The 23595-nt window shown below is 43.5% G+C and overlaps 1 protein-coding gene across 1 annotated transcript in view; it reads right to left on the reverse strand.

Annotated features, from left to right (window-relative positions):
* BRINP1 (BMP/retinoic acid inducible neural specific 1) overlaps window positions 1-18858 on the reverse strand; it is a 128814-nt gene extending 109956 nt beyond the window's left edge. Inside the window, exon 1 of the mRNA XM_022578901.2 lies at window positions 18270-18858. Within this exon, the coding sequence (XP_022434609.1) occupies window positions 18270-18487 (218 nt within the window). The 5' untranslated portion in view covers window positions 18488-18858. The remainder of the gene's footprint in view (window positions 1-18269) is intronic.
* Between the last annotated feature and the right edge of the window lie 4737 nt (window positions 18859-23595).

Consider the following 23595-nt stretch of genomic DNA (forward strand, 5'->3'; position numbering starts at 1 on the left):
TATGTAAATGAACATAGAAAATAAGATAGAAAAGAGGAAGCTCAAATAGGGAAAAGTACACGAATTGGAAGACATATACAAGTTGAGAGAGAGGGAGAATGGTGAGTAATTAGATATGAAAGTAGTATATCAAGGAGATTAAGAACACAGATTCTGGAGTCCTGAATCCTAGCCCGTCCACCTACTAACTGTAACCTTGGGCAAGTTACTAATTTCCCCCATTTATGATATGAGGCAACAGTCATGGGGTAGTAGAAGGATTACATGATATCATCCATGTAATGTGGTTAACACAGAATGTGAAACATGGTAAGCACTCAAATATTAGCAGTTACTATAATATTATTATTGTTTTCTTATTTTTACTGTTACTATTACTGGATAAGAAAGAGAAATGACTCGAGAATACTGTCCAACCTTCCTTGTCACTTGGACCTCTGACTGATGCTGGTGCCATTATTTGAGACAGAGAACACAGGAAGAGAAGTAGATTGGTAAAGAAGGAGAAAAGTAAGGATTCTGAGATTTCATGAAAAAATCCAATGGAAATGTCCATTTGGCAGCTGCGTGAAAGAATTTCTGAGTCTGGAGCAGAGATGAAAGCTGAAAACAGATATTTTGGAGTTGCCAGAATGGAGGATAATGGAAGACAGGGGAGTGAGTGTGATTACCCAGGAGGAGTGGAAGGAAAAGCAGCAGTTGATTGACATCTGGAAGAGGAGCGGCTTAGGGGAAAGATCCATAACACAGTAGGGGTGTCCCCTAGCCTGTTGATCAGACACTCAGCCCCTCCATTCATGCAACAGATTCCACATGAAAATCAGAAGGAGTGCTCTCTCCAGACAGGCCAATGTCAGGAAAGCATTCCTTGCAGGTGTAATTATGCAACCTTGGGTTGCCAAGGGTATCAAAGGTCGCTGAAGCCAATGTCCCACCTGTGTTTACATTCTCTTTAGGTCAGACTATGCTAAGTAGGATCGCTTTGGTGATGGAGAGTGACTGCCCCCTCAGTTCTATCAAGGTAGTCCCTCCCATCTTCTAGCAACTCTGACCATTAGAAACTTCTCAACTGCAAGACTGTCCTCTAGTAACCACTACTAATTCTCTCTCTGGTGCTAACCCATGAGGAACTTCCGATCCCCAGTGCAGCCTCTGTAGGCATAAGTTCACAAGCTTCCTGCACATAATAGATATTTGTCCAGTGTCAGGGGCCACTTTCTCTAGTTTTCTTTGAGAGACAGGCTTCCAAGTTAGTACTGAAAATCCAGCACCCAGTGAGTGACAAGCAGATGAGGAAGTCAAGACATCTGAAGATGTCTTTCACCTGGTCTTGTCTCCCAGAAGTAAGTGGGTGGTACTTAGCAAAAGAATAAGATCCAAAAAAAGGAAGTGAATTATAGAGTAGACTGAAATAGAACAGCATAATAGGTACAGCTATGTCTCTTCTCTCTACCATCCTCCATCAGCAGAAGACAAAAGGATCTCTACACTGAAGTGTGGTGAGTTGGTTGTTTTTTAATGATACCGCATCAATCTGCTCATTTTAAGAAAACAATCTTTAAAAAGTACTTTGTTCCCAGAGTCAGGAAATAATACTCCATGAGAGTTAATTTTCTGGAATCTTTAAGAAGCCGAGGGACCCACGGAACCACACCATGTAAGAACTGCATATACTTCATTTCTCCTTTCAAATATCACCTCTGGAATCCTTATGCATGTATAAGATGGAGTACTGCATGTTTGCAAAAATCTTCTCCATTCTCTCTTAAAAAGTATTGCCATCAACAGGAATGATGTTCCTAAACTGAGTCCCAGTGATAAGAAGGGGCTTATCAAACAAAAAGGAGCTGTGGGCGGACTTCCCTGGTGGCGCAGTGGTTAAGAATCCGCCTGCCAATGCAGGGGACACAGGTTCGAGCCCTGGTGTGGGAAGATCCCACATGCCGCGGGGCAACTAAGCCTGTGCGCCACAACTACTGAGCCGGCGTGCAACAACTACTGAAGCCTGCGGGCCTAGACCCCATGCTTTGCAACAAGAGAAGCCACCGCAATGAGAAGCCCCCGCTTGCCGCAACTAGAGAAAGCCCGCGCACAGCAACGAAGTCTCAACGCAGCCAAAAATAAATTATTTTTTTTAAAAAAAGGAGCTGTGGGACAGTTAAAATGAGCATTGAAAGATGTGTCGGAAGCTCAGAAGCAAGTCAGTGTCCCATCATTTACCAGGTATATCACACTAGACAAACTAGTTAGCTGCTCAAAGTTTTGCCTACCTCATCTTTAAAATGGGATATTACTACTTACTTGTTATGGGAAAGTGTCTTATGACTTTTAAAGCATTACATAGGGAAGGTATATTTCAATAGGAAAAAGAAGAATGGGAAAAGGAAAGAAAAAAAGGACATGAAGAAGGAGGAGAAATGAAATTGTGGAGTATTAGAAAAGGAAAATTTGCTCCAGTCACAAGGTGATTCAATGTCAACAATGGAGTAGGACACAGGCTCCTTGAGTCCCAGGGCTGCTGTCACTTCATCCCCGCCTAGCACTCTGTAGAGCCAGGGGTTACAAGCACAGAGTCTGGAATCAGATTGTCTGGGTTTGAATCACAGTTATGCAACTTCCCAACTGTGTGACCTTGGGCAAAATACTTCTGTGAGCCTCCGTGTCCTCATCTGTAACGTGGGATGAAAGGTAGTAGCTGTCACATAGGATTGTTGTGATGGTCAAATTACTTATTAAGGTTGTTAGGTTATTCAGCTGTTAATATAGTCAGTATCATGTCACACTAGTTCACTAGTTCCATTTTGCGTGTGCTTTGTTTTTCAACATTGTCTTGGTTCTGGAATGAACTCCAACTGGATTCTGCTTTGGAATTCCTCCCACTATCTTATTCACTTCAGCTCAACTTGAAACAGCAAGGGTGGGAGAGTTACATGGTAAGGAGGTGCCCCTTCCTGAACATTCTGTCTTTAGAAGCCCCTGCTCCCTAGTAGTCCCTTCCCTTGCCCTTACTACTGCTGCTGCTACTACTACTATTAAATTTAAAAGCAGGTTGAGGGACTTCCCTGGTGGTCCAGTGGTTAAGACTCCGAGCTGCCACTGCAGCGGGCATGGGTTCGATCCCTGGTTGGGGGACTAAAATCCTGCAGGCTGCGCAGCATGGCCAAAAATTTAAATATCAAAATTAAAAAGAAACTAAAAGCAGGTTGAGCCGAAGCTGTTAGTGAGAACTCAGTGCTGTCTAAAGGAAATGCAATACAATCTACATTTCCCTTTTGCTGACAAGCATCCCAGGCCTGAGTGCCTCAGTGCTTTTTTTGTAAATCAAAAGAATATTGAACTCATTATGTTGAAGCACAAGTTATCCTTTCATCGGTCAATTTGTGTGGGTCAACTCTACTCGTGCATTTATTCTAGATGTCTAAAAGATAGTACATGTAACAGTCCGTCTCCAATACTACAGCTGCCATTCACTCTGTTATCCTAGAATGATATTCTGAAATCAGGCTATTCCAATGCACTGATTAGGTACCAAAGCACAATCTTGCATCAGAGCAGTGAAAGGAACCCAATGCCAATCTCCCGGTGCCAGTAAACAGAAACAATAGGGCCCACATTTACACGAAGGTACAGGGTTTATAAGCACATTTACTTCCTCTTCCCCTTTTGAGCATCACACTCTACATCTCTGTCAGGGACATAAAGATTTTAAGTTCCTCTTTAAGAAGGAGGAAATCGAGGCTCAGAGAGGCTAGACATTATTCAAAGATCTAATGGAGAAGGGACAAAGAATTGAATGCAAATCTTCTGTTACAGGTTTTCTCCTCCACCCCATCCTCTGCGTTCATTTCTTCCTTGTGTTCAATAACTAAATTCCGAGGTATTCTCTCATGTTAATTGAACAGCATCTGATTTTCAAACTATGTCTTCACCCCAAGTCCTGTCTTTATCCCTAACATCCAATACCCTCAGCCTCTCAGTCTCTTGACCTACTTTATCTCAATGATCTTCACCCCTGCTCTCTTCCAGCATCCTACCTCCCCCCATGATGACTACTAAAATGTGTCAGCTCCCAAAGTTCCTCTAACTCTGACGCATTATGTTAAAACCTTCTAGTCTCCGACTTGTCTATCACAACACCTGCTCCCTACCTCTTTAAGACTGCTTGGCCCATGACCATCTTCTTTCCCTTTATCCGCTATCGACTCTCTTCACTTCCTTTTCGATTGACTGAGATCCAACGATCCATTCCTATATTTACCTTTGACCCATACCTGTAACTCCTTTACCCAATTGTCCTTCCATCTCATCCACTTGGCAAAGCCCACCCTGTCTGAACCCACATCCACTATCCATGATCTTACCTCAAATTTTCAGTTCTTTGGGAGAATAATATCCCAGCTGCACAGACTACAGCTGTTATAAAATGTGATCACAAACATGGTCAGAACCCTAACTTCTTCCTGGTGATCCTTATATTTCCTTAATCAGATCTTTCTACCATTCTTCAGGTTAACTATTTCATAACATTGCATTTTTTTTTTCTTTTTTTGCACTCCCAAGTACCCCCTTCCTCAGCAACTGGTTTCACATCCTACTTCACAAAGAGAACAGAAGCCACTGGAAGTCCCTTCAAATCACCAGGAGTGAAATCAACAGATCTATCTGCACCCACACCTCTTTCCCTTCTTTCTTCCTATTTCAGCTTAAAGGAATCCCTTCTTTTACCTCAATCTAAGCTCTTACCCTTTCCCTCCCTTCCCCTTCAGGAATCGCGCCTCATCAAAAATAACCCCACTCTGCCCCTCAGCACCAGTCTCTCCCTCTTTTCACCGTCACCTTCCCTCTTAGAAACCAAACAAAAACAACAAAAAAGCCTTCTTTTTATTTCACATCCCTGCTGCCTTTCAGAGCCACGCTTCTTAAAAAAATATATCTACTCTCTTGCTTCTCCCTTATTTTCCAACCCACTGCAATCTGGCTTCTGTCCCCAACATTCCATTTAAATAGTTCTTGCCAAGGTCAAGATTTTAAGTATAAAAGACTACTTTCAGTTCTTACCTTAAGTAATATATCAGATTACCTTCTCTCTTAAATATTCATTTATTTTAGCTTCCATGGTACCAACTGTCCCTGATTTTGCTCCTTTCTACTGGCCATTCCTCAACTTCTCAATGTTTTTCTCTGCACATGTTAAACAGGCTCTTCCATAAGTGAAGACTCCCAAGGGATGTTTTCAATTACCATTGGTAACCTGATGACTGTATTTTTTTTTTCAAGCACTCTCTTTTGAGGGTTAGAACCATTTATAAAACAACTACCTACCAAGTCTCTAACTGGATGTTCCAGGTAGTTTAAATTCAACATTTCCAAAGCCGCCTCAACATTTTCAGACACAAACAATGCCCCAAAACCCTCCTGGCCTTCCAAGGCTCCCTGTCTTAATAAAAAGTAAAACCACCCACCAGTTGACCAAGTTAAAAATGTTCCCCCATTCTTTTTCCTATTTAACCTAGATCAAGTGATTCATCACTTAAAGTATGACCTTGCTAAGTCCTTTGCAACTTGAGTCTTCCCTCTCTTTCAACATTCACATGCAAATACTGAGTCTTTGGTCTCCTTAAAGTATCTCAAGTTATGATTTTGTTTATATGACATTCTTGAAATGATGCAATTACAGAGATGGGAAACAAATTAGTGGCTGCCAGGGCTTAGGGATGATAGGGAAAAAGGAGACTTGTGACCCTAAGCAGATAGCACTAGGGAAATCTTTGAGGTGATGAAACTGTTCTGTATCTTGATTGTGGTGGTGGTTACATGAATCTACACATGTGATAACATAGCAGAGACTATACACACACAGTGTACCAATCTCAGTGTCCTGGTTTTGATATTGTGCTACAGTTATATAAGATGTAACCCTTGGGGGAAACTGGGTGAAGGGTACATGGGATCTCTCTATACTGTCTCTGCAACTTCTTGCCAATCTATAATCATTTTAAATTTTAAAAAATTAAGAAAAACATATCTCAAATCCCCATCAATGCTACTTTACTCCAAGATACTCTCCTTTCTCACGTGGGTCACTGCCATAGCATTCTATTTTCTTGCCATACATTTTTGCACTCTCTCCCAACCTTCCCCCATCAGTGCATTCTCTCCATTTTAGCAGAAGTGATCTTTCTAAGATGATAACCTGAACATGCTTTGCCACTGGGCAAAATCCTCTAAATCCCTATTGTCCTTAGAACCTGGCTCCTAAATTGTGTGCTGAGATGCTGCAAAGTACCATAGCAAGCCACAGGAGCACAGTGGGATATTTTTAGTGTTTAAGCGAAATGAGGGATACTTGATATTTATTGGGTATCACAAAAACTACTACCCTGAGGTAGTTCACAGTTTCAACGTGAAAACACACTACATTTCTTTCAATAATAGCATATCTTTGTTAAGGTGGGTTTTTGGCAGTTGGTACAATTATAAAACTGCAGAAAAATTAACAAGGAACCGGAAAGGAAGGTGGCTGTATCGAATTGCAAGGGTTGAGCAGTAGTAACTGTGTTTATTTAAGGATAAAATAAAGATATTGTTTTTCCTTAGATTCACATGTATTATGTTCCAAATGGCTACTAACTTTTGGGGACATAAATACTTCATTAAGTTGTTTGTACTTACGTACTTAATAAACAGAATTATTAGTATTTCTCTGACCTTGGGAAATAAAATCACTGAGACTTTAAGAGCATCTTGAAATGAGAAAGTGTGGGAGCCATCACCTTAGGGTAAAGTTCAAAGTCTTTTATATAACATTCACAGGGCTTCGTGACCTGAACCCCTTCTGATTTCTCTGGCCTGCATGCTAACGTTTTCTCTGCCTATCACTCACAATGAGTTATCTGCAGGTCCCAGAACAAGTCTACCCCTTTACAGATACCCCCTCAAAACACACACACACACACACACACACACACACACACACACACACACACAGCGCTAACTTCCTTTGCCTAACTCCCACCGTCCAGATCTGAGAAAAATTTTTTCTTCTCTAAAGGCTTTCTTAATCTTGCAAGGTCAGCTTCAGCACCCTTCCTTCACACTAATACTGCATTTTATACTTCTTTCCCTGCACTCCTTATACGAGGTAGCAATGTGGTTGCTTATATATTGTCTGTTTCTCCCCAGCTACATTCGGTGCTCTTGAGACCACAGATCAGTAACACTTTGGTGTCAGCAGAGGCTAACATAGTCCCTGCACATGGTAGGGATTCAACAAATCCTTGCCGAACTCATGCACAGGTGAGCAGTTCCTTACCAAATCAGACAATCCCAAACCATTTAGCAGTGCAGAGACTTCCATATCATTTATATTCACCTCCTTTTTTCTCGCACAAACCACCCTCCCCCATCAACGTGGTATAAAGCCGGGTGTCATACTAGAGTCACAGAGAGCTTGTCACAAGCACTCAGGGATGGAGGCTGCTGGCCTTCTGTCAACAACAAGGCTGCAATTTGAGAAAAAGCCGAGTGACCCTCACCACTGTACACACCCCATCCTGAAATGCTGCTGACTACTGTGAAGGGGCGGAGGTGGGAAGCCATCTCTGGGGGCCCAATGTCTCCCGAGCAACACACATCAAAGACAACCTGGCAGGCACCGAGAAAATGAGAGGTCGCAGACTGCTCCTGTCACCTGGGCTGATTAATAAATTAGACGCTTGCAAATCATGGGACGTGCACTGTTTACAGGAATCAATGCGTGCTGATTGCTTAAGGATGCTTTGCCAGTGCGTAGACCTCTGGATTCCTGCCACATGTGTCACAGGGCATCAGCAATCTTCCTCTCTCTCGTCCTCTTTCTGTGTTTTCCTCCAGATAAGTGTCCTCTTAATATGAGACTGGAGTTATTCTTCCTTCCTAGAGCACCTGGGCTACAGTGCACACAGGTCAAGCACCCCTCTTGTGGTTGGAGGTCTCCCGCAAGCTTTTGCAGAGTTCTTAGGGATGAATTTGCAGGTAGGGGTGTTTCAAATACAAATGAGTAACTTGTTTTAGTTACTGGTCCTCAAGCACTTGCTCTCTGCTAAGTGGGATTATACCTGGCAGAGCCAGGATTCAAACCAAGGTCTGCCTGAGCCTAAAGACTTGCTCTTCATCGCTAAACTTTAGCGGCTGTGTTATTAGGGTTCACATCAGCTTAGATACTGACTTGCGGCTGGAAGTTTCCATCCAGGTTTGCAGAGACAAGTCAGGTGCAGATAAAGGGTGGGATGCAAAGCCTTCCTCCAAGCTAGTCTGGGAATCCACTGCTAATGAGACCTAGTAATTCTCATGCCCAGAAGGAAGGCCTTGAGAGATAAGGAAATAGCCTGGAGGCAGCAGCCTGGGCATTCTGGTTCCTTTCTTAAGAGACACAAAAGTATCCGGTGGCTGTAGAACTCTCCATAAAAGAATGCATCCTGCCACAGGGTGCCTAGAATGGAACTAGGGCAGGTAAGCCTGGATGCAGCCCAGGAAGGGAGCTGCCTGACAGGTAGGTCCCAAGCAGCTTTGTTGGTGGACCTGAGTGGTACTCGGGAGTTAATGAATTCCATCTTTATAGCCTTTGTCTTGGCTCCAGTGTCCCCCTCCTCTCCCTTGAATTACTGCCACAGCTTTCTAACCCTTTTCTCTCATTCCCTTCCACGCATTCCTCACGCTGCAGCCAGAGCAATATTTCTAAATGTATATCGGCCCATGCCAGTCTCACGTTTCAAACCCTTCACTGTTTTCCTGTCACCTCTATCAGACAAGGAACAGGTTCTAACCTGAACCCACAGCAAACTCTGCTTCTCCAACATGGCGCAATTTTCCTCTGAGCAAAAACGTAACCACAACATAGACTCAAAGTCAGTGTTTTTCAAACTGCAAGGTCTACCCCGTTAGTGGAGGCTGAAATCAATGAAGCTGGTAGACACCAGTATTTTAAAAAATAAATGAATCAGAAAGGAATAGGTTATATTAGAACGGTATAGAGTAGAAAATATCAAGATGCATCACATGGAGTAAGGTTAAGTATTTTTTTCATGGGTTTTCATTTCAATTACATATCTTCTTATCTCTAGGCTTACTGAGTGTCCTGAAATGTATTTCTTAGCATGAGTGAGGTCAAGAAATGTAAAAATGAAACAAACAAACAAAAAACCCCACTTTTCTAAAGAGAAATGTACTAGTACCCTGACAATTAACTGGAGTTTGAAGGTTGTTTGAAATCAATTTGCCTTCCTAAATTCCTTTCACTGTTGGCTCCAAGCTGCCATCCAGCCTTATTTCCTATCATCACTACAGTAGGACCACCCCATTGGTGGAGGAAACATTCCAAGATGCCCAGTGGATGCCTGAAACCATGGATAGTACTGAACACTATGTATACCATATGTTTTTCCTATATATACATACTTTTGATAAAGCTTGATACATAAATTAGGCATAGTAAGAATTTAACAACAGTAACTAATAATAAAATAGAACAATTACAACAATATACTGTAAAAGTTATGTGAATGTGGTCTCTCCCCCTCACCTTTCTTTCTCTATAAATACCTTACGATAAAAATGTAATGCCTTCTCCACCTTAACTAAGCCCTTATCATGCACTTTGGCCATAACTTTTGCAGTCTGAGGTGTGACAGCAAAGCTAGCATGAATTTGTTTCCTTCTTCACAATCTCACAGAAGATTCGTTCTTACCATAGATCTTAGCAACCTCAGCATGTAAGTGTTTTTCCTTCCTTACTAAGTTGAGAGCTTTCACCTTTTCACTTAAAGGAGGCGCTTCCCCGTTTCTCTATGGCCTATTTGAATTGCCAGCACCACTACTCTGGCACTTTGGCGCTATTACTAAGTAAAACAAGAGCTACTTGAACATAAGCATTGAGATCCCAAGACAGTTGATCTGAAAACCAAAACCGAGATGGCTACTGATTAACAGGAGGAGATACACTGGACAAAGGGATGATTCGGGACCTGGGAGGGGCAGAGCTGGACAGTACAAGATTTCATCACACTACTCAGAATGGTGTGCAATTTAAAACTTTTGAGTTGTTTATTTCTGGAATTTTCCATTTAATATTTTTGGACAGCAGTTGATTGAAACTGAAACCGCAGAACATGAAACCTTGGCTAAGAGGGGACTACTATACTACTCAAAATACACACACACACACACACACACACACACACACACACAGTTCCAGTATTTCTTCTGCCTCTTTGCCTTTGCAGGCACTACCTCCCTTTATCTGGGCTGCTTTTTCCCCCACTGCCTTCTCATAAAATCCTTATCCTCCTTGAAGGCTGAGTCAAATACCCCTTCCTCTAGGATGCCTCCCTAGATTTGTCTTTTCCCCCCATCGTTCCCCACATTCATGATCCCAATGCCAAGGGTAGTTCCCATCCCCACCACAAACACAGCACCCAGCGTATTGATCAATCAGGGAACTGAGCCTATGGCACTGTGGTTATCTGCCCATCAGTCGGTTTTCCCCAAGACACTTTGAATTCCTTGAGGTCAGGGATCCAGTCGTTCCTCTCCCTAACTCCAAGGAACTGTCGTAGAGACTGGTCAGTAGGAATTCGGAGATCAGTAAACATTTTTCAAATGAATGAATGAGTGGCAGGTGCTTCAGATCACAGATCGGGTCCCTTTCTTTCTTCCTTAGCCAAGATTTGGGGCATAGAGTCTGAAGCTCCAAGGGCTTGTCTTCATTCTCCTCCTAATTTCCCCAGTCACAACAATCACCATATCTTATTATGTCCGTTTTAAGACCCCGTGTCAGTCTGCCCTTTGGAGGGAGGTGTGCAAAAGCCAGTCCATTTTCAGACATGGCTCCTGACTAAAGCTGAACAATTGCTCTGCAGAGATTGCAGCCGACTAAGCTTAGCAGCTCACAGAAGCCAGTTTGGTAATGGAATGGGAGCAAAGAGGTAAAGTACTGCAAAGGTACCAATTTGGTAGCAATAAAGCTATTGGGCTTAGAAGTGGAAGATCAATTTTAAATAATCAACACAGAAGAATCTCTGAATTGACATCAAGTGGCCCGGGAGATGTTTGCTGACTATCCCCCTCCCCATCCCTCTCTATTCAGGGACAGCTTGATCCAAAACTTGGATTGAATGAGGGATAAGGTAGGGGCAAGGGCACAGGGTATTGATTCTCACCAGTGATGCCAACCTCTATGTGGCTGAAATTGACAATGACAAACGTGGGACACCGTCCCAGTCTCATCTTCTTTTGAGCCCACTTAAAGAAAAAAAAAAAAAGTATCCCTTAATGCACTTTGCCCAAGCTGGTTTTTTATGACTCAGGCCATGTGTATCTGAACCCAACAGTGGGTGCCTAAACATCTTACCTCCTATAGAATACTATAGTCAGATGAGAAACTCACCGAATCTCCCAGAACTCCCTGAGGAATGGAGGCTGGTTATTTCTGAGGTAGAAAACTAGTTTCCCTTAAGTGCTACTTCTCTGCAGCAGGAAGCAAAAATCAATTCACCTTCCTTAGCGCATCAGCTGCCACCCTGATCTGAGGGCATGTCTGAAAAGACGGAAAATCCCTTCCCCTTTGGTCCTGCAGCCAGACTGTTTTGCGAACCCAGACACTGCACTGGCACCTATACTTCATTCCAACTCAAACTCATGAGGACCAAACTCTAAAACCATTTTTTCTAATATCCTTCCCAACCATCCCTTTTCCTTTTTTCCTAAAATCCTTAGAGCAAAGGTGCTCAACCTCTATGCTACTGGCATTGTGAGCCAGATAATTCCTTGCTGCAGAGGGCTGTCTCTGCATTGTAGGGTGTTCAGCTGTATCCCTGATCCCTGGCTTCTATCCACCAGATGCCAGGAGCAAACCGCCTCCCCACAACCAACTGTGACAACCAAAAATGCCCCCTTGACATTTCTAAATGTCCCATTAGGAAGCAAAATCACCCCTAGGTTGGTGGTTCTCATGTCTATCCTAGACCAACTACAAATCCAAATATCTGAGGAAGGACCCAGGCATCGGAATTTTTTAAAAGCTTTGCAGGTGATTCTGACGTGCAGCCACTTCTTTGCATATTAAACCAAGGTTTCACCTTCCTCTGTAACTATGGCTCTGGCCTCTGTTGAAGTTTTCATCCCCATACCCACAGGGTGAAATGCCAAATTTAGGAATAAGAAATAGTAGTGCAGAAATTTAAGAAATGAGAAGGAGGAGGAAAAAATGATAAGGTTATTACTGGTGACAGAAAACTGAAGCTGTTAATTCCATTTCTTTGAATTATAAACCAGGAAGTAGATTTAGATCAAAGTGTTCCAAGCAAAATCCCAACAGGTAGGGTGGCTTCCTCAGCCAGGGGCCAGCTCCCCAAGTGGAAGCAGTGTCTTTTCAGATCACTTTGACACAGGCTGGCATCCAAAGAAGCAACACTCAAGCTGCCAAAGCCAGGTACAGCCAGTGCCTCCTGAAGCCTGCTCATCCGAATTCCGATCTCTCTGAGAAAAAGAGGTGGTAGGGTCAAAGAGGTTTGCTTAAACATTGTTAAACAGTCTAGGAAAGACCTTGAAAAGCCCTGCGGTAAGGAAGCCTGTATAACTTTGCTTGGTTTTCCAAACAAATATATCTATGTCATTGGGGAGGCAATATAGCATGGTTACACATGCAGACTCCGGAATCTGCTCGTTTGTGATACATTCTACTCTACCATGAAGTAGCTCTCTTTCCTCGGGCGAGTTATGTAAATGGGGATGATAACAATACCTAAGCACAGGATTATTATAAGGACCAGAATCTGCTGCAGTAATTTAGACACTGTGTGTCCATGCTAGACGCTTGGTAATCTTTCAACGTTAGCAACTGACTTATCCTTATTACTGTTTTTATTATTATTTATTTGACTATGGGATTTTTTTTTCTAGAAATGCCTTTTAACATCGCATTGAACTCCAGCTCCATGTGAGATACTTTAAGAAATGCTGATTTAGACTAATTTGAGCCACACTAATAGAAATACAACCCTTGCACCATGTGATATCAAGATTCTATCTGGAAGCCAGAGGTTGGGGGGGTCTCCTTTCAAGTTCAACCACAGCATCCTGAATGGTGGGGTGGTGGGCTTCACCCTCACCACCCAAGTCTGTAAGCTCCTCGAAGCAGGGACCTGTCTACCTTATATATCATCAATTCCCCAGTGCACAGCATCTGACAAACCTAAGCACCCAATATACGCTTTTTTAAAAAAATTAATTAATTTATTTTTAACATCTTTACTGGCGTGTAACTGCTTTACACTGTTGTGTTAGTTTCTGCTGTATAACAAAGTGAATCAGCTATACGTATACATATATCCCCATATCTCCTCCCTCTTGCGTCTCCCTCCCTCCCTCCCTATCCCACCCCTCTAGATGGTCACAAAGCACCGAGCTGATCTCCCTGTGCTATGCAGCTGCTTCCCACTAGCTTTCTATTTTACATTTGGTAGTGTGTATATGTCCATGCCACTCTCTCACTTTGTCCCAGCTTACCCTTCCCCCTCCCCGTGTCCTCAAGTCCATTCTCTACGTCTGTGTCTTTATTCCTGTCCTGCCCCTAGGTTCTTCAGACCCTTTTTTTTTTTTTTTGGATTCCATATATACGTGTTAGTATACGGTATTTGTTTTTCTCTTTCTGACTTACTTCACTCTGTATGACAGCCTCTAGGTCCATCCACCTCACTACAAATAACTCAATTTCGTTTCTTTTTATGGCTGAGTAATATTCCATTGTACATATGTGCCACATCTGCTTTATCCATTCATCTGTCGATGGGCATTTAGGTTGCTTCCATGTCCTGGCTATTGTAAATAGAGCTGCAGTGAACATTGGGGTACATGTGTCTTTTTGAATTATGGTTTTCTCAGGGTATATGCCCAGTAGTGGGATTGCTGGGTCATATGGTAGTTCTGTTTTTAGTTTTTTAAGGAAACTCGATACTGTTCTCCATAGTGGCTGTATCAATTTACATTCGCCCCAACAGTGCAAGAGGGTTCCCTTTTCTCCACACCCTCTCCAGCATTTCCAATATATACTCCTGAATGATTTCTGGACAAGGGTCACATCTCATTCATCTCAGCAGAATCATCCACCCAGCCCCAGCCCCATTCATTTAGTGAAGTATCTTTGCCACAAAACGTACAAAAGATATTTTTGTGAAACACACGAAGGAACCATCAAGATGGTGGATTAGAACAAAGATTTATGCAACTCTGATAAATGTGCAAGATGGTTAGGCAATCAGACATGGTTTACCGAGATTTGATTTACATTCAACTTTTAGGTACTTATTTAAGGCTCAAAGGAAGGTGCACCATAAGCCACAAACCACTTGCTCCGAAACCTGTAGGGAAAACCACTCAATATGAAACCACGTCTTGTGGCACAGTGACCACCATTATCAGTGCCCGCCCCCCCCCACCCTGACTCTCCAAAACCAAAGCTTAAAAAAGGGTACCACACTCCTCCTTTTAAATCTACCTCTGAAATAACTGCCAAATTTACGGCAACTACTGATGATCTCAAAGTCAGGAAAAGAGAAACAGAAAAATAAAACACAAAAAGGCAGCGGGAACACAGGAAACACCCTTTGGACCAAATTGACTTTTAAAATACCACGAGAAGAAAAGAAATCATTTCTAGCAATACCATCAGCTGTCTGAGGTCAAGGAGGGAACGGCTCCTGCAAAATTCCAAGCTCTCCATGATTGATAGCTAAACTATTTCTTGCCACAGCTACACAAAGCATTTGATATTATGTCCATTTTACAGATGAGGAAACTAAGTCACAGAGAGGTTGCAACTTGTCCGTGGTCAGCGGAAGTCTCTGGGTATTTGGTCATACACTAGGTAACTAAGAACTAAGAGAGGGTTATGACAACATAGAGTTAAGGGCTCACGTTGTGGAATCTCAGAGGCCTGCTTTTATTCCTAGCTCTGCCACATCCCAGATGTGTGATGTGGACAATCTCCTTCACCTCTTGATGCCTGAGTTTTCTCATTCGTAATATGGACAATACTAGTATCTCCCTCACAGACTATTTAACGACTAATATATGTACGGGCTTACCAGAAAGTGAAACTAAATGATTCTATTAGAATGATGATTTCGAACCTTAATGAAAAAAATTTTCCAGAGATAAGAAAATTTAAATTTGCAAAGCATCTCACACCAAGTTAATCTCATTTGACCTTGTAGGTGGGACAGACATCACTGTCCCTTTCTAGAGAAGAGAATATTGAGTATCTGAGCAGTTACTTATTCATACCTCTCTGTGGAATGATAATTGTTTGCTTATTCACTCTTTTTTCCCTCCATCTTCCACCCCACCTCTGAGCTTGGTGAAAGAGGGGATGGACCTTGCAGGTTGTGGGGTGTGTGTGTGTGTGTTTGTGTATGTGTGCGAGCTTTGTTGTTTTCTTTTGGTCATCTCTGTATTACCGAATCATAGTACGTGGTTGGTGTTACATCCTGAAGCGCTGGGTGTGCGCTTGAGTGAATGATGCATGAATGCATTTGCCCAGGGTGAGGAAGCTAGTAAGCAGCCCAAAATAAGCAACACCTGAGTCTGCAGACTCGAAGTTCAGAGTCCTCTCCGATATCCCATGCTGTATTTCCAAATGACAATATTTCATGGAATCACAGACTTTCAGAGAAGGGAAGGACCTTGGAGACCATCTTAGCGAACATTCCCCTTCCGCAGATGAGAAAACAGGAGCTCAGGGAAGTCCCACTACTTGGCCTAAATCACACAGCGGGGAGGTGAGCGGATTAAGCCAGGACCCTGGTTCTCTGCCTCCAGCATCAAGGATGCTGTCCCTGCACCCAGGCAGATTCAAGTTGAGAAAACTCCCCCAGCCTCCACACGTCAGCTCAGACTTAGGAGTGACAGAGCACGAACCTCGTGCACCCAGACTACTGTTTGTGCACAGTTTATTGCTCAGCGTGCAAAGCAACAGGAGAGACGACTTCTGCTGGGATTTAATTTGAAAGGTTCTCATCATTGCCAGTGGCACAAACTCGCCACCACGACTCTATGAGCTGAAGCCAGCCTCTGCCTGCATATGAATGAGGACAGAGATGGCCTTAACCCACTTAAGTGAGGAGAGCAGACTTCTTCCCAGTTTCTGAAGCTTCCAGATCGCCCTGGGCTCTAGCCTGGATTCTAGGGTTGGGGGCACTGGCCGAAGCTTGAGGTCTAGGACATTTCAGAAAGGCTGGCTCTGTAGCCTCAGATAATATGGCGCATGCTGGTAGTAAAGCCTTTCTTTCATGATGCAAATGTCAAGTTTCTAATGTGCTATGTCCATGTTAGCACACAGGAAGACACACTTCGAATCACCTGTGGACATGCTTTAGCGTTTCAACAAAGTAGTGAAGAGAAAACGTCAATGGACAACAGCCCTGGAGAGTACATCCTTGTTGGCTTTTGCTCTGGTCTGAACCTGGCCTAGATGAGCACACCCGTCTCTGGGTACCTATTTGCATGTGTGTCCAGGTGAAGATTACAACAGGAGCCACACCTAATCTTTCACACAATAGGTCCCAAATCAATGTTTATGATCTTCCAATTATGCCTATCCTGCACTTTCTCTTTTGTAGCACTTATACCGTGTGTGTGTGTGTGTGTGTGTGTGTGTGTGTGTGTGTGTTTAATTAATGTACTGCTATGAGAGCAAGGACCATGTTTGTTTTACTCGCCATCGTGTCATCTGCCTTAAACACAGTGCTGGGCCTCTAGCTGGTGCTTAATAATTATTTGAGGATTAAATAAAGGAAGGAAGGAATAACTAGATGACCAGGGGCCTGACTTCTGGATTAAACTCCATCATTTAATTAACCATGTGACCTTGGTTAAATCTTATATTTAATTTTAGAGCTAGAAAGGATCTTACAAATCAGCTTGTTGGATGACTGCAAACTTTTGTTTTAGCAGTGGAATCCCAGGAAGAGCATAGGTGAAATATGAACACAGAAGCAGATGCAAACTTTCTTTTGTATAAGGGCCAACTTTCAAACTCGGATTTGACTGTTCAGCACAGAATCAAGGCATCTGCAGCTGGGAGCAAATTCATGAATCATCCATCCCTAGTCCACAATGCCACAGTGCGCAACGGAGATATGCCCACTTTCATGTCAAATACACAGAAGACGTAAGACCTGAATTCACGGCTTCCCAGCTGCAGGTTAGGACTGTTTCCTCCACCATGCTTCCTCGTCTCCTATTTCAGTTGGCCCAGAAGTGTTCCTTGACCTTAAGAAGAAGCTTAAGCTGTCTTAGAGAGAGCTCTAGAGAGTTTTTTGCATTCTCCAATTTACTTAAGTCCACATTTTTCGTGTCCTTATGATACAAGGCAGAACAAAAATCACTCTGGGGATCCAGAAATGAATTATATATAAGTCCTGGCCTCACAGAGTTTCCAGTAAGGTGAAAGAGAAATACAAGAATGGTATTTCTCCAAATGGTTGACAACTAAAGAGGTGTAAGTGTAGAGAGCTGTGGAAATATCAAAGAGAGGGGATCAAGTAGAGTGGGGAGAGTCCAAGATGGTTTCTTAGACTCTCAAAGAGGAAGAATTTGGGGCTAAGTCCTTTTGGGATGAGTAGGATTCCCAAAGGCCAAAGACCAGTTCGGACTTGCTCAAGAAAGAGGTATTCATTGACAGTCCCTACTTGTTTCCAAATGTGTGAATATACCTGGGTAGGATATTTGCTATATTAATGGCATCTGCAAAACAACACAGCCTACACCTGATGTAACTGACTAAAAACACTGTCTGTGACTATGGATGCAGATAAACCAGGGCTTGAATCCCAGTCCCACCACTCACAGACTGTGTGACTTTGGACAAGTTATTTCACCTAGCAGAAGCCCAGTTACCCCTTCTGTAAAGTGGAGAAAACAAATAGGTGCTATCTCTGATGTTACTGTAAGGTTTAATGAGATAGTGTACAAAGTACTAAGCACCATGCCCCGTACAGAGTAGTAAGTACTCAAAAAATATTAGCTATTCTCACTCACCATTGCTAATCTCTTGCACAATGTAATAAATTAAATAGATGGATAAATTAATAAATAAATAGATAAATTAATAATGAAAAAGTACATAACAGACTTGGCTCAGACACTCCTCCATACAGCAAGGCCCGTGCCAATGTGTGACCCCCCAAAAGCACTCAGTGAATGAAAAGCAAAGGCAAGCTTAGCCCAGCTCTTACCTGTATATTTTATATCTGGTTGTAAATCCTTGACGGTGTCTTTCCACAAAGGATAGGTAGCTCCTGGAGTGGTGGAAAGGCCCCCTGTCTGAAATAAGCCAATCAAATTCCTTGGAGACATGTTGGTCTGTCCCAGCTGGTTCCTGGTGGGAGGGCTGCACTGAGATACGGCCCCATACAAACAGGAAGTAGAGGAGCTCAACAAACCTCCAGTTCATGCTTTTCTGCCGGCCTTTTTCCTCTCATTCTTGCTCCATTCTGTGGAGTCCTATGAAGAAAAGAATAAAAAAGAAAGAGAAAGAAAGAGGAAACAAAAGAGGGAGAGAGGAAAGTGGGGAGGGTGAAGCAAAATAAAAGGAAGAGAGAGAGAGACAAAGGAAAAATTTTAACACATCATCGTAATCCTTTACATCAGTAGAGTGTGTCAGGGTTTACAAAAATCAGTGCAGTTTCTGGTTAAGAGCGTGGCATCTATGGACATCTGGGCTTGCATTCCTGCTTTGTTGTTCACACGTTCTGTGAACACGCATGAACACGTACAAACTGCTGAATCTCTTAGGGATGCAGTTTCCTCATCCATAAAACAGAGGACGGGCTTAAGCACCTGTATCTTGGCACCTGGCACATCATAGGTATTCAAGGCATAAGTGTTGAAAGAGTGAAATGAATGAATGCAGAAACAGAGTCTCCTACAGCCAGGGAAGAACTTGGAGATAGAACTCCAGTATCCATCCCACCTGCTATCTTCACAAACAACCTGAATCTCACAGCAGGGACTCGGTGAATGAGAATCCCTTTCTCTCCTCCTCTCCCACAGACATGCACCAACTGAAGACAGGCTTTGCTTTTGCATCATCAGGTGAGTACAAAAAGTCTTGGGATGCATCATGATCACGACTATCCGGGTTGAATACCTTACAGATGGAGAGTTTATGCAGTTCATTTGAACGCATTTCTACAATGCTTAGTGGACTGTCTCCTTCACCCCAAGGAAATGTAACTAGAGGATCCACCCATCAGTGACTCTGAGCCTCGAGGTTCTCTCGTACTCAGAAGGGGAACTAAAAGCCAAGGAACTAGTGGGGTCTTGCCCGCCTCTTTTTTTCGGTGGTAGCACAGCACTGGGGTGCCATGTTGGAGAAATGCTTAAGACTAAGGGAGAGCTTAAGTAGGGGCTCCTTGGAAAATTGACAAGTTTTGTTTTTATCATCACAACATCATTCTACTTGCTAGTTTAACACTGTGCTGTGCCCACCACCCCACGTAGTCTAGAAGAGCTTATCTTACTCTACATTGAAAGGTAGCTGGGAATGCAGGCTCTATCAATTATAAACCGTATTATTTCAGGCAAGTGATTTCACTTTCTGGGCCTCAGTTTCCTTGTCTGTAAAATGTAGTTAACCATAGCACCTACACCCAGAACTAGCATGAGAATGAAATGACACCATTTATGTCAAGTGTCCCATGAAGCACCTGACACTTAGGAAGTGCTCAATAAATGGCATCAATGATGATGAGGATACAGGTAATGATAAATCTTGATGGTGATGATGTCCACACAGTCCCTGCTGGGAGTGTCTTTGCTCCTACAGTCCCCACTGCCCCACCAAATCCCGTTTATCTTTCAGTAGCCAGTTGAGGTCAGGTCCTCAAAGGTCATTTCCTTTTTCTATTCCTCTCAAAAATTGTTAGTTGTTCCTTTCTTTCAGCTCTCATTGCTCCTTTATTACAACTGTATGTTAGTACTTACTATCTTTCATTGTACTTATTTGTTTGTGTCCATTTTGCTCATGGGACTGTGAGCCTTTTAACTGGCAAGAATCTTTAAAAGACTGTTTCTATATACTGCTGGCTGTGTGACTCTGGACAGTCATGGCCTCTGTCTAGATCTCAGATTTTTATGTCTAACATTTAAAAACATGGCGAGGACAAACCAATTTGTCGAGTGGAAAACCACATAGAAACATGAAGAAATATGATCCCTTACTTGTCTACTCTTCCAGCTGAAAATGGGAAGAAAGTGAAGCTAAGAAAGAGAGAAAATCAAAAAAAGAGAGGGCTTCCCTGGTGGTGCAGTGGTTGAGAGTCCGCCTGCCGATGCAGGGGACACGGGTTTGTGCCCCGGTCTGGGAAGATCCCACATGCCGCGGAGCGGCTGGGCCCGTGAGCCATGGCCTCTGAGCCTGCGCGTCCGGAGCCTGTGCTCCGCAATGGGAGAGGCCACAACAGTGGGAGAGGCCACAACAGTGAGAGAGGCCCGCGTACCACAAAAAAAAAAAAGAGAGAGAGAGAGATGTGAATTTCCGACCCAACTGGCGATTTCTCTCCGTGGTCCGACTGCACCATTTTATTATGGGTAGCTACAAAAATCTACTTGGCACTGCAGGCCCCAGCTGTCGGGGGCAAAGGAAAAAGGCATGTGAGCAGAGGAGTCGGCTGGCAGAAGCTGTGGCCTCAGGTTTTGTTCAGAGCCTAAAACAAAGACGTACATGTGGAGTGCAGAACTGTAACAGCTCCAGCTGCCAAAACCGTCTGCCGGAGCCCACCTGAGCGGCAAGCAGGGGGTGGAGGCGATTGTTCAGAGATCCCGGCGGGGAGCTACAGCACACTGAAATCACAGCATGTCACCCATCCAGCCCTTCTGCGTGGCTTCTGCTATAAGTGGGTGCGGGGTGGGAGCCTGGGAGAGAATGCCTGGCTGTTAGACTGTTTGCAAGGGAACAGGATTCGGAACACTGCAGCTTTCAAAAGTGAAACAAGGCTAGACACGGAACAGCAGCATATGTGTGTGTGTGTCTGCGTGTCGGAGGGTAAGACCTCAGCCCCGAGCCCTAGAATTTGCTGAAATTTGAAAGATGGAACCCAGTGCTTTCATTCTGGCAGCCATTTTGCCACCTAAGGGACATCTTTGCTTGTCCCAATGGAGGGGATGCTACTGGCATCTAGTGGGTAGAGGACAGGGATGCTGCTGCACATCCTACAGTGCACGGGATGGCCCCTCCCCCCACGACAAAGACTATTGGACCTAAAATGTCAGTGGAGCAAAAGTTAAATCCTGCTCTAATCCAACTCCCTACAAGATCAGGACCTGAGTGGCTGACTGGGCTAGACTCCTGTCTTCCAGCTCCTGGTTTTCATGCTGCCACATTGTCTTGGCCAGGCAGTGGGCCAAGACGGGTCAGTAGCTGTGTCTGAACCTCCTTTGTAGTTGGGGTCTACGATACAATCTACATCTCAGCAAGTACACGTGACTGCTTCACGGAAGAAGTCTGAATACATCTCTGCTGGCTCAGAAAATCACAATAATCCACAGAACACTAAAAATGAACATGGAAGTTTCTGTGAGGTGCATTTGAATAGGAATGGACATTTTGTTGGGCAAGAGCAAGGATTAGTATGTATGTTACCTAAATATTGTCATATCATGACAGACACAGTGATTCCCATTCTGTAAAAAGGCCCAAATTAGCACCTACTGTACTGGAGACTTGGGTTAATATAAGGGTCCCATGACTGATATGTATGGAGCACCTATTGTGTACTTGGATCGAAAAATGTCTGTTCTCTTGGCAGTAGCCAAAGCATCCAATTCAGACTAGATGTTAACAAAGGTTTCTTCCCCGAGGTGGGTACAGCTCTCCCATTTAACAGATGAGCATGTTGGAACTTGAAGACATTAAATAAGTTTCCCAAGCTTGCAGGTCCTAAGTATTCAAGAATCTAACCTGTGTATATCTCATTACGGGTATAGTTTCCACTATATCCCCACCCTCACCCCACCCAGCTGAAATGAGATCCTGCCCTCTAGAGATTCAAAATATTGTGGAGGAGTCACACCGAGGCCTGAGGAATTCTAGTATGAAATAGGTTGTCATAAATACTATAAGCAAAGAAAAATGTCCCGTGGAAGAATAGAGGCCAGAGATAATGTTTCCGACCAAGAGACCTGGAAAGGATCCTTACAAGAGGTGGTATTTGAGCAGGGCCTTCATAGCATGTAAGCTTTTGGTGAGTAGAGATGAGCAAAAGGGAATTATAGCAGAGCAAGTGCCATACAACAAGTCTTGGGGGTGGGAGAGGGCAGAGTGATGGAGTGTGTGCCCAGAGTAGCACCCAGGTGGCAGAGGCTTTAGTGAGATTTTAGGACCCATGTAGGGCCTTCAAGCACCTGTATCTCCCTCTGAATCCCTCAAGCAAGGACTGTATATTTCATTTCCATGCTATCCACCAAGGGCAAAGCACTGTAGATGTTCAACAAATTCATTCATTCATCCATTAACAGGTTTAGCTGGAAATTAAACAGTGAGCAGGGCTTCTTTTCTGTTGGGCTGGGAGAAGTAAACAAATGAGCAGTAAATGTACATGTGACGGTGAGCAGTGCTCTAAAGAAAACCAAAGCAGATAAGACAGGATTGAGAGTAAGGCTGCTGCTTTACATACAAGGTGTTGAGGAAAAGCTGCTCTGATGAAGTCACCTTTGAGAGGCGACCTGAAGAAAGTGAAGGAGTGAGCGATGCAGAGCTTCAGGGAAAAAGAAATGTCAGTGGAAGGAGAGGAAAGAGAGGGTCAGCAACGGTTTGCATTTTGATACAGTCAGAGGCCAAGTTGTATTTCAGTCTCCTGCAGGGAGCTTACAGTTTAGTTGCGATGCGGGTCAGTTGGAGGAGGGAATCACCAATCCATTAACTGAGCACTTACTATGTGCTGCTTTACACATGTGACCTTGTTGCAATACGAAGAGGTTATGGTCCCCATTTACGTGTGGGGGGAGGGGACACTAAGGTCCGGAAAGGATAAGTAACTGGCCCACCATCACAGAGCTGGCAAATGGCAGAGTTAGAATTGGAGGCTGTGCTGTCCACGTTGGGAGCCACTGACCACGTGTGGCTACTAAGCATTTGAAATACGGCTCGTCCAAATCGAGACGTGCTGTAAGTATGAAATACACACCCACCGGATCTCAAACACTTAGAGGAACCGGCTGTAAAATATCTCACGGATATTTTACGTTGGCTACATGTCGAAATAGTACTATTTTGGATGCACTGGAGTAAATACGATATGTTATTAAAATTCGTTTCACCTGTTTCTTTTTAATTGTTTTAATGTGGCTGCTAAAACTTTAAAATTACGCGTATGGATGGTATTCTATTTTCACTGGGTAAGACAGGGCTCAAACGAACCTTTTCCGCTCTGTGACACCACCTGGAAAGGTCACTCATCCATCTCCTTTTGTTTTGTTTGTTTTTTATCTTGTTTTTCAGGTATAGTTGATTTACAATGTTGTGTTAGTTTCAGGTGTACAGCAAAGTGATTCAGTTACACA

This window comes from Delphinapterus leucas, chromosome 6 (genome assembly GCF_059928025.1).
Source record: "Delphinapterus leucas isolate spDelLeu-1000000601 "Yukka" chromosome 6, BTC_Dleu_Yukka2, whole genome shotgun sequence".
In the NCBI taxonomy this organism is placed as follows: Eukaryota; Metazoa; Chordata; class Mammalia; order Artiodactyla; family Monodontidae; genus Delphinapterus; species Delphinapterus leucas.